The 12,771-nt window shown below is 45.1% G+C and overlaps 1 protein-coding gene across 1 annotated transcript in view; it reads right to left on the reverse strand.

Moving 5' to 3' along the window:
• ABHD17C (abhydrolase domain containing 17C) overlaps positions 1-12,771 on the reverse strand; it is a gene marked incomplete at its 5' end in the record, with an annotated part of 37,436 nt that extends 24,665 nt beyond the window's left edge. Inside the window, one exon of the mRNA XM_018571508.1 lies at positions 12,332-12,771. Coding sequence (XP_018427010.1) covers positions 12,332-12,771 — 440 coding nt within the window. The remainder of the gene's footprint in view (positions 1-12,331) is intronic.

The following is a 12,771-nucleotide window of genomic DNA, read 5'->3' on the forward strand; positions in this document are numbered from 1 at the left end:
GCAAATATCTACTGCTTGCTAGAAATAGATATATGCAAAAACACGCGGGGCTTTAATTGTCCTTTAATACATGTGCATAAGCCATACTCTGCACCGGGAAGCAGTTATTCCAGATATTTTACTTTGGAGGATGTTTGTGTCTCATGATTCAGAGCCCAACCTATGTATGATCACATAAATCCTATATGATATATAAAAAAATAAAAATCCTATAAAATATATTAGTTCTATAGGATGATCTGATAAGTCCATTGTGGCCTTCTTCAAAAAAATGCTTGTAGTCTGTCTGTGTCTGGTATCAATAGTTTTGAGTCACAGACCCAGAACAAAATCAGAACGTAAAGAAGTGTTGAGATTCATTTTTTCTGAGGAGTAAACTGAAATGACAGGACCCCATGTCGGTTTATGGGAAGTCGGATGTAAATGGACATGTGTCAGTTTACATCAGATTACCTCTCCAATCCGGCATGATGAGGTCCGGCAAAATGGAACACTTCCGTTTGTTTGTACGGACCTGGCCAGAGCCGGGGGCAGCTGGATGTAGACTGACACACGTCCTTTTAGATCAGGCTGTGCATACTTACATTGCGTATCAGATTGGGTCCGCCTGTATAAAATTAATCCTCAAAAAATGTAGACACCAGTTCTTTTCATTGATGCTACCCAATATCCATGAAACTGCATACTAAGAGCTCTTTAACACAGGTGTAGTGATATAATAAAGAAAGCAGCACAGATCGCACTCACTGCAGGAAGTCTACAGCAGAGGAGAGTCAACTTCATCATTAATGAAAACCATGAACACATTCACAAAACTTTTTATAACTGTCTATAAGAAGTGTTAGTACTTAACCCATTTCTTACTGTTTGCGCACACGTGATAAAAACTGATTTTTTTGGCTAGAAAACGGCTTCAGACCCCCCAAACAATGATACATGTTCTGAAAGCAGAGGCCCTGTAGAATACAGGCAGTCCCCAGGTTACGGACATCCGACTTACGGACAATCCGTACTTACAAACGGGGTCCACAGTCGCAGCTGCCGGTACATTTAGAACTGTGGCTGCAGCGGCCTGTGTCCCCGCTGCCCCCTTACCTCAGCTGATGTCCCGGCCTCCTCTTCCGCCAATCCGTCGGTTTCCCCGGTCCGGACGATCATCTGCTCACCGCCCCGGTCCGGCCGCCTCTTCATTGCAGGCTGGGAGCTATACCCAGCCTGCTATTGGATATTGTCAAATGCAATAGCCAATAGAAAGCTGGCTATTGTACCCGCCCCCTGCTTGCTGTCAATCAGCACGGGAGGACCTGATAGAGAACTTCCTCCATCAGGCCCCTCCTCTGCTGATTGACACTTATTATATTATAATCTTCTGAGCAAGGGGAACAGACAGCAAAACAAACCTGACCTTTCGCTATGCTATCCAAAACGAAATACATTTTTTTTTGGCTGGAGTTACACTTAAAAAATGTACCTGTTCCGACTTGCATACAAATTCAACTTAAGTACAAACCTAAAGTCCCTATCTTGTATGTAACCCAGGGACCGGCTGTACAAAAATGCTAACTGCAATTTTTTATTTGCACGGTATATACGCAAATGTTTATCAATTATTTGTAGGATAAAATACACTAAACTTAAAATTAGAGCACAGAAACGGAATATAATACCCAATTTTTTGGTAAAACATAAAAGAAGGGGTCACTTCGGGTAAATAGATACCAAACATGTCAAGCCTTAAAATTGTGTGTGCCCATGAAACCGCAAAAAAACTATTAACCCCTTCATGACTGAGGCCCTTTTTCCCATTTTTGCACCCATGTTATATTCCACATTTTAGGCCTAAAATTTGCCATAGGCATCTATTTAAAAGCTTTTATCGCTCATCAGTTTAGTGTTACCAGTGATTGAAGGCCCTAGAATTATTGCTCTCACTCGGACGTTCGCGGCGATATGTAACAAGGGGTGCCATTTTTGTTTTTGCACGCAGGCTCGACTGACATGTTTGCACTTTTATATGCATGGACCCGGAGGGTACCTTTTTTTTTTTTACACTTAACTTTATTGCTATCACATAGAGGGCCAACAAGCCCCCTATGTGACAAATATGTGACAGGTACACTTTATGGAGACATCAGGGTTCTGTCAGACCCCTCATGTCAGCAATCTGCTTCACCAGCTTCTTCATGTGGCGTCAAGAGCCAGAGAACGTAAACAGTGACACTGAAAGTCATGTAATACACATCACTTCCAGGGCGAGTGATCGGAGAGAGCTCAGCAGCTAGAAGCTTTCTGATCTCCCTCCGATCGATGCGGGGAGACCTACTGTGCCGGTCCTGCATGGGGGGACAGCAAAGCCCGGGGGCACACATTCCACAGTAACATTTGATGGGAGTACTAATCGTTCCCCACTCTTTCCAAAACTAAAAAGATTGAGCTATGTAGAAACTTTTTTTAACCAAATTTGGTTTATTTTTGCAAACATATAAACACAAATCAAATTGCACATGTATGCATCTTGCAAAACACGGTCATAGTATTGACATTCCAAGGGTTTGCATGTTAGGGGCAATCGTAGATTTGGCGAGTCATGAACATGCATATAAGTATTGGTGTACTTATCCTATACATAAGATATAGAAGCTTGCAGAAATGTGTAGAGTGTGATATTTCATGTCACATCTCCAGCAAAGTCATAAGGGAACGTGCAGCATTCTAAAGCCATTCTGGGTAATCCATTGTTCATATGTTTAAATTAAAGAGTGAACAATATGTTATAGTCAGTCCTGTACAAATGTTCCAGCACAGGGGTTACACATAATTTTTTCAAGTGCTCCCATCCTTCCTGTGCTCAACATTCATTTCTCACAACACCAGGACAGAAGAGTAGAAAACATCTTAGGACACAAAGCACTTAAAAAAAGGAAGAACTTCTAAATTAAAAACAGAAGAGAAAGAAAAGTAGCATCAGCTCCCCTGTAATTATAAGTGACGGGGGTGGGGGAGAGATGAAGAAATAAGGTGGTTAATACCACTAAGCAAACATCAGTTAGATGAAGAAAATATTTGGAAAAATAAAGATCTGTGTCCTCGCAGCTCCTTAGGATTTCATTGGCGCCTTAGGCTACCCAAGCGACTAACAAGCCATGAAATGTTATTAGCACATACCCCAATGGGCAGCTACTTAGGACACAGCTGGAAAGCGAAATGAGCCCAGAGCCTTGTCTGCTCCCCTCACCTTACCTGCCCTGTATCTATAACACACCCATCAGTGCCAAACTGCGTTACTGCGCAGAGATCACACCGAGACGTTCTGCTGCTACCAAGACTGGGATTGGTGGAAATAACCTGAACCAGAGCCTGGCTTCAAATACAGCAGTCAGCAGGCTCATCGTCACCGTGTGCAATGATGCTTTAGTATGAGATATATGAATGCGACAGGCAAAGGCTACATTCACATAAGATGTGTTTTCTAAATGCATATACTATATATGCATCCAATGATTTCCAATGGAAACCACACGGTACGTTTAGATGCAGTTTGTAAACGCAGCTAAACTGACAATAGAAGTCAGGTGCGTCCAGGAAACGATTTGACCTTCTGAACGCACCGAAACGGATCCACTAAAGGACAAAGAAAAGATGCATCTAAAAACATACGCGTGTAAACAAGCGTCTAGCCTGAAAGATTTTGCAGACAGATCTCTGCATAAAAGTGGCAAGTGTTAAGCCATAAAGGAGAACTATGGGACAACCTTTTTTGCCCATAGTTCTCTTCATAGTCACGGGAGGCCATGTACTAATATCCTCCCGTGAGCAAAAACTCAGCATATAGCCGCAGCCGGGACGGATCCCGACAATACTGTTGAGATCCACCCTTCTGGCTAATTGACCCATCTAGAGGCAGAGCCAGCTGTGCCCGCCCCCTCCATCCCTCCAGTCAGTGCTGGAGGATCGGAGAGAGGGAATCCCTGTGGGGAGCAGTGACCGACAGTCACCCCTCTCTGCAGGGAGATGATAGGAAAGTCAGTATTCGGCGGTAAGTGTTCCCTCACTTCCCGATCAATAGAGTCGACCTGCGACAGTTTTAGTATCACAGGTCGGCTTGAATTATGGGGATTTGTGTTTTTCACTCTCCCCATAATTCTCCTTTTATAAAAATGATCCAATCAAGAGGCACTCATATTTGTTTATAAATGCAACTATGCTTCCTGCTTATTAGGGCCACATGGACCGTGCTTTACCAGTGTCATCAGACTGGTTGTAAACAAAACTCTGATTGACGATATGTCAGCAGTCATTGAGCAGGGATTCTTTCATCTTTCCACATTCCCAAATATAAATATGGCCACTAGAGTGACAATCCAGAAATATGGATAATAAGAAAAATCATTAAAATATGGGACAGTAAACATTTCACTTCACAAGAACTCAAAAAATACACTCAGTGAAAACAAAGAGGGGAATCTGGAGCAGTTGCCAACGGAAACAAATCAGCTTTTATCGTTCATTTTTAATGCTTAAAGTAACATTAAACCCTCAGATTTGTTTAACATAAAACAATAGTGTAATGTGTGCCTTACTGTATTGTTTCCCTTCTCTTTGCTGCTCTTCCTTTTAAATCTGTATCTGTTCTCATGCTGGGCTTCTGTTTTGTAGCAGACTGCCTTGTCTCAGGAATGGATACATGGTGTCTATGTATAGGTTTGTAACCTGAGCCAGCACTACAGGAAGAGGCACTCAGCTGCAAAGGGAAGTTCTCCCCCAGCATGAGAACAGATACAGATTTAAAAGGAAGAGCAGCAAAAAGAAGGGAAACAACCATGGATTACAGTAAGTCACACATTACAGTATTGTTTTACGTTAATAAAAATCTGAGGGTTTAATGTCACTTTAACTGAACAAATGAAGAAAAGAAACTACAGTAAATTCCCTATTATCCAGCATTCAAGCAAACGAGAAAAGAAAAATAGGAGGCATAATATGTCTTTTTTTGTTGTTGTTGCCGGAGGCTTGATGCACAGAAAAAAAAATAATAACTCTTGGTTGCTTGATGCCCAGTGCACTAAAAAAATTATTTAACTAGATTTAGTTGCCAACTAAATTCTTTGTTTACATCTTGCTGCCGGCCGGCGACTAGATTCTGTGGTCAACGCCTCTGCTAAATGGGTGGGGCTTCAATAGCCAGCCTGCTATTGCCATATGAAATAGCCAATAGCACTCTGGCTATTGCTCCCAGCTGCTTACATTCACCTGTGGTGGAAGCTAGCTAGCAGGTGAATGGGCCTGGGGAGGGCACGCTACAGAGAAGGGTGGTTGCTTGAGAGTTACTATTTTTAAGCAACCAGAACTACAGTTATCCAGTATCTACCGATCCCCATGGGTGCCGCATAACTGGGAGTTTACTGTAATTGGTTGCCATGGGCAACTGCTCCAGATTGTGTCTGCTCCAGTTCTGACAAATTCCCCTAAGTATAATTTCCCTAAAAGACCCCATGCACACAAGTTAACTGGGAAGTAGAAACAACTTATATGCTTTTTACGACACTTGGATGTTCCTGGGGTTCCCCATGTTTACAGCCTTTAGCAGGTAGAACCAGGACACAGAAAATTCTTGTCTGTGTAAATGCAGAAACACGGAATGTACTGAGAACGCTGCTAATCGTGGGCATCACGTGTATTTCATTCCTTTGTGCCCGAGGCCTAAAGAGTATGTACAGCCAAAACAATATTTTCATTGGTATTTGTGGGGAAAAAGAAGAAAACATGGAAGGAACAGACAAGCACCACTAAACATGAACATTTCCCAGAAGGACTTTCACCTCTCCCTCCTTATAGAGAATTCATCAGAAAGAAAGACGTCCCCTCTTCCTTACAGCGTGAGTGTGTTCAGCATCCAGCAGCCCTAAAATCATTGTTTTAGAAGCATAGGACCTCCCTGAAGATGGAAGAGATGGGAGCTGAACAATAAAACACAAGGAAATGTCCTGAGAGGAGGAGACGGACAGCATTGTCCTTCCACTAACATGAAATCCACCTCTTAGTGTCACTTCACATGTATCAGCTCCTTACTCATCCCAACAGATTACAGAGGACAAATCAGAGCAGATTTGCAGTCAATATATAAAACTGAACTCCGTTTGGGTGCTCAAAAAGAATGACTGCATTCACAAAAATACATTTCAGGTCTGCTAGCACGTGTGCAACACGGACACCATTTCCAGCAGCAATGACATACCACAACACGGTGACAAAGTGATGCTGTACTAACACCCGGCATACATCACATCAGGGCTCCCTTCCCATTGTACTACAATGTGACCCATGAAGGATTTTAACCTCATGTATTATAGGCAGGCACGGCTAGGCCTAAATGAAGAAATAAAGATGGCCACAGCATACAGGTATGGGAGAAAATGGCACAGTACTTTTCCCCAAGGGCTTTTCTTTTATCATTTTCATCAGGAAAAAAAAAAACCAGAGCAGTATAGTGTGATAAGGAGATTGAAACATAGACATGTGAATGTCAACCAGAAGCAAACGTGTTCAGAGAGATGCACTGGAATGCGTGAAATCAGGGAGACAGCCAGAAATTACCTGACCCTAGAGAACTCAGTTGTTTGAAGATTCTGCTCACCAATACATGAACTCAACTGGTAACATTTGGTCTGCAAAAATGAGTTCCATCTAGAATGTGTACTATCACCCTTGCCTGTCCAATATTATAGAAGCCAAGCAAGTATAAGTGCCTTTGCCATTCCAATGTTCAAACTTTCTATCTCTGTATATTGATTTGTGTAAGCATTAAACAAGGCGCCTTCATCTTTAGTGCCTTCTAATAATTCAGTCATCATTTTATGTGTCACATGATCTTTAAGTCTTCATTTCAGTGCACCGGAGCCCACCTCACACTGGCTTGCGGAACCGGGAGCACAGGATCCAAAATGACACTTCACCTCTGGAGCCACGTTGGTCAAAGATGCACATCTAAGAGACTGCCTGATCTGCCCCTATAGAAAAGGAAACTAATGCCAAGGCTCCTTTTTACACGGGCTGATCAGGAGGGGATTCTTGCACGGATCCTCTCCTAATTGGAGCAGTACAGATCCGATTTTACCAATGTGACATCCATGTCAGTACAATATTTTCCTCCACCTTGAGATGGAGAAAAATACTCTAAGTGCCGGACCCCATGTCAATCTATGGGGAGTTGGATGTAAATGGACTTGATTACCCCCAATCTGGAATGATCAGGTCCGGCCAAAGACAACTCTGTTTCGTTTGTTTTTCTGGACCTGGATGGAGTTGGGGGTAAACATACACCTGTCCGTTTAGACCCGACTACCTATAGACTAGCATTGGGCATGCAATCATGTCTGCCTGAAAAACTGACAGACTGCCCGTGTTAAAGGGGCCTTAGTTGTAATAGATTTTCATGCTGCAAAATACGTTCGACCACAAAGTAAGATGTGCCTGGATCCATATATCACTGGTGAAGCAGGTTTCTTTCCATGTAACCAGTCAGCCCTACATGTTCAAGGTGTAACACCAATGACCAAAATGATACAGTAGTCACTGTAGTAGATAGTTTTAGCAGCGTGCAATAGGACAGCGTCCCCTAGCAATTCTAAACATAAATACTTATACAGTAAAGGGAAAAAAGACCACAAACCTAAGACAAATCAGAAGCAGGAAAGTACAAGCAGCATCAAATAATCTGCTATACAGCAGCATACGAGGCACCTTCACTAGTCAATATGTTATAGGTCAATCTGTGACCTCTTTGTGATGTAAATTGTGGTCAATGGGTCAGGATGCTCAGCTTATTCACAATGATGGATATGTGGATGCAAAAATAAATGTGCTTCCTTCCATGAAAAGCCTAACATATCCTATTAACGTCATTAAAACAATTACTCATACCTAAGGGAGACACAAGAAGTCATGGGAATTTAGTGTAAGCGGAATAATGAAAAAGATCATTCCAAAGTCTAAATCAGCCTTTTTTATGAAGAAGAATATTAAGAATAAAATAAAGCCAAGTATAATTAGTACTAAAACCTAAACCAAAAAAAAAAAAAAGATACCCGTACAGTATTTACTTCTGTTTGTGTGTCATTTGTTATCACCAGAGTGATATGGGTGGTAATCCCGTGATATGGGGGGTAATCCCGTCCACATCTGGCTGTTTCAGCAGTTAACATGTCAGCCACTGATGTGAGTCCCATGGATCAGAAACCAAGAGGGCTCATACCAAGAACAATGCTATGGGTTTATTAGAAGGCTTTGTCTCAGGACTACAGCATGTCAGAGATGGCAGATGTCCTAGACACTGCTAAAAAGACATCACTTAGCAATATACAAAACGTTATGCTATTTGTAGGCAATTCAATAGGAATAGTAAGGCTTAAAGCCCAACTCCAGCCCTTGCGCTCCCCATTTCCAGCAACTCCCCCTTTCATTTAAAAATCTTTATGTTTTTTTTGAGGTGTCTTTGTTCCAATTGTGTGACATCACAGGTCCTCTTCCTCTAGGTCTGTGAGTTCAGGGCAGCCTGATATTGAGCCTCCAGGGAAGGGGGGGAGGGGTAGTTTGGCCTAGAGATAGGCTTTAAATAAAATATGCCGTCACCAGTACCCAAGAAAAAAAAAGCAGTTTTCTACTTTCCTGTCCAGTGGCTGGTTTTCTCCTGTAGCAGAGCTCCCGATGCAATTGCACAATTCCAGGTTTGTGGTAGGGGTTGTCCTCTGCTGCTCCTTCCGGGACCTGCAAGTACTAGGGTTTGGCAGGAGGTACCACTGCTGCCAATGGGGGACATGTTATTCGATGCACCAGTATAGGTGCTGGGAACTTTGCTGAAACATTTCAGCAAAGGAGCTGCTGGACAGGCAAGTATAAAGCAGTTTTCTTCACAGGGTACTGCTCATTTTTAAGCCCCAACAGGGCGGCTTTAAGAAACTAGATTTGAGCACTTTAATAGAGATCTGTAACACTGGGGAAAGATGCCAATAAACAAGGTTTAGTACCAGTAAGGATCAGTCACTTTCTAAGCAGTAGCTCTTTGGTGACCAGAACACATGTTTATTGTATGTTAATCTTTTGTTTTTCTGTAGCCAGCATGTGGAGCTCTCAAGTCGTCTTCATGTGTCATCAACCTTTCACAGCCTGATTAAAAATGCTCATCACAGATCTCAACAATCTTCACTTTACATACAGATGTGGACAAATCTTCCCACTTACAGGCAGGCGCTATACTGCACTGAGAATTCTTTATCATATAGTAGATGGTTACTTGTGATGTACACACCAAATGGAAAATATCTGTTTAAACACATGAAAAAAAAAACTAAAATGAAAGTGATTCAAAAAATGTTTTCTTTTGGGGAGACACTGATCACAGGAGCCAACTGATATCTGAAGTAGTCAGAGCCTATAAGAGAAAATGGAAAAACTGGGGGCCCCCTCCTCCCCCCCTATCAACACAGGGACCCCCTTCTCCCCCATCAACACAGGGACACCTACACTCCCATCAACACAGGGACACCTACTCTGAAGTAGTCAGAGCCTATAAGAGAAAATGGAAAAACTGGGGGCCCCCTCCTCCCCTCTATCAACACAGGGACCCCCTTCTCCCCCATCAACACAGGGACACCTACACTCCCATGAACACAGGGACACCTACTCTCCCATGAACACAGGGACACCTACTCTTCCATGAACACAGGGACAGCTACTCTTCCATGAACACAGGGACACCTACTCTTCCATGAACACAGGGACAGCTACTCTTCCATGAACACAGGGACAGCTACTCTTCCATGAACACAGGGACAGCTACTCTTCCATGAACACAGGGACAGCTACTCTTCCATGAACACAGGGACAGCTACTCTTCCATGAACACAGGGACAGCTACTCTTCCATGAACACAGGGACAGCTACTCTTCCATGAACACAGGGACAGCTACTCTTCCATGAACACAGGGACAGCTACTCTTCCATGAACACAGGGACAGCTACTCTTCCATGAACACAGGGACAGCTACTCTTCCATGAACACAGGGACAGCTACTCTTCCATGAACACAGGGACAGCTACTCTTCCATGAACACAGGGACAGCTACTCTTCCATGAACACAGGGACAGCTACTCTTCCATGAACACAGGGACAGCTACTCTTCCATGAACACAGGGACAGCTACTCTTCCATGAACACAGGGACAGCTACTCTTCCATGAACACAGGGACAGCTACTCTTCCATGAACACAGGGACAGCTACTCTTCCATGAACACAGGGACAGCTACTCTTCCATGAACACAGGGACAGCTACTCTTCCATGAACACAGGGACAGCTACTCTTCCATGAACACAGGGACAGCTACTCTTCCATGAACACAGGGACAGCTACTCTTCCATGAACACAGGGACAGCTACTCTTCCATGAACACAGGGACAGCTACTCTTCCATGAACACAGGGACAGCTACTCTTCCATGAACACAGGGACAGCTACTCTTCCATGAACACAGGGACAGCTACTCTTCCATGAACACAGGGACAGCTACTCTTCCATGAACACAGGGACAGCTACTCTTCCATGAACACAGGGACAGCTACTCTTCCATGAACACAGGGACAGCTACTCTTCCATGAACACAGGGACAGCTACTCTTCCATGAACACAGGGACAGCTACTCTTCCATGAACACAGGGACAGCTACTCTTCCATGAACACAGGGACAGCTACTCTTCCATGAACACAGGGACAGCTACTCTTCCATGAACACAGGGACAGCTACTCTTCCATGAACACAGGGACAGCTACTCTTCCATGAACACAGGGACAGCTACTCTTCCATGAACACAGGGACAGCTACTCTTCCATGAACACAGGGACAGCTACTCTTCCATGAACACAGGGACAGCTACTCTTCCATGAACACAGGGACAGCTACTCTTCCATGAACACAGGGACAGCTACTCTTCCATGAACACAGGGACAGCTACTCTTCCATGAACACAGGGACAGCTACTCTTCCATGAACACAGGGACAGCTACTCTTCCATGAACACAGGGACAGCTACTCTTCCATGAACACAGGGACAGCTACTCTTCCATGAACACAGGGACAGCTACTCTTCCATGAACACAGGGACAGCTACTCTTCCATGAACACAGGGACAGCTACTCTTCCATGAACACAGGGACAGCTACTCTTCCATGAACACAGGGACAGCTACTCTTCCATGAACACAGGGACAGCTACTCTTCCATGAACACAGGGACAGCTACTCTTCCATGAACACAGGGACAGCTACTCTTCCATGAACACAGGGACAGCTACTCTTCCATGAACACAGGGACAGCTACTCTTCCATGAACACAGGGACAGCTACTCTTCCATGAACACAGGGACAGCTACTCTTCCATGAACACAGGGACAGCTACTCTTCCATGAACACAGGGACAGCTACTCTTCCATGAACACAGGGACAGCTACTCTTCCATGAACACAGGGACAGCTACTCTTCCATGAACACAGGGACAGCTACTCTTCCATGAACACAGGGACAGCTACTCTTCCATGAACACAGGGACAGCTACTCTTCCATGAACACAGGGACAGCTACTCTTCCATGAACACAGGGACAGCTACTCTTCCATGAACACAGGGACAGCTACTCTTCCATGAACACAGGGACAGCTACTCTTCCATGAACACAGGGACAGCTACTCTTCCATGAACACAGGGACAGCTACTCTTCCATGAACACAGGGACAGCTACTCTTCCATGAACACAGGGACAGCTACTCTTCCATGAACACAGGGACAGCTACTCTTCCATGAACACAGGGACAGCTACTCTTCCATGAACACAGGGACAGCTACTCTTCCATGAACACAGGGACAGCTACTCTTCCATGAACACAGGGACAGCTACTCTTCCATGAACACAGGGACAGCTACTCTTCCATGAACACAGGGACAGCTACTCTTCCATGAACACAGGGACAGCTACTCTTCCATGAACACAGGGACAGCTACTCTTCCATGAACACAGGGACAGCTACTCTTCCATGAACACAGGGACAGCTACTCTTCCATGAACACAGGGACAGCTACTCTTCCATGAACACAGGGACAGCTACTCTTCCATGAACACAGGGACACCTCCTCCCCCACCCCCCCCCCCCATCAACACAGGGACCCCTCCTCTCCCCCATACACACAGGGACCCCTCCTCCTATACACACCGGGCCCCCTCCTCTCCCCCATACACACCGGGACCCCCGCCTCCTCCTATACACACGGGGACCCCTCCTCTACGTACCGAGTCCTGAGGGCGTGCCAGGCCGCCTCGATGTCCGCATAGAGGTTCTTCTCGCTCGGCTTGCCGCTGCTTACCCCGTACCCGGAGTAGTCGTAGGAGAAGACGTTGCAGTTGATGCGGGAGCCCAGACCGATGTAGAAGCTGCACATCTGGCCCAGATCCACCGCATTGCCGTGTGAGAAGAGCAATGTGTATCGGCTACCTGGGGCGCAGCGGACGAACATACAGCCCAGGCAGGAGCCCCTCTCCGTCCTCCAGCGGAACACCTCCACCGCGTCTAGCTCCCGCTGTGAGTACTGCCAGTCCGCCCTCTCCGTCAGGTGCAGGCTACAGGGAGGAGGCAGGGAGGAGGCGGGCTCTCCCCCCTGCTCGTCCACCTGAGCCGGGGCCTGGCCCGCCGCCACCTCGGTTTCCCGCACCGTGTAGGTAGGCTCCGGTGG

Source organism: Nanorana parkeri, unplaced genomic scaffold (genome assembly GCF_000935625.1).
Source record: "Nanorana parkeri isolate BGI_ZX_2015 unplaced genomic scaffold, ASM93562v1 scaffold42, whole genome shotgun sequence".
NCBI classification, from domain to species: domain Eukaryota; kingdom Metazoa; phylum Chordata; class Amphibia; order Anura; family Dicroglossidae; genus Nanorana; species Nanorana parkeri.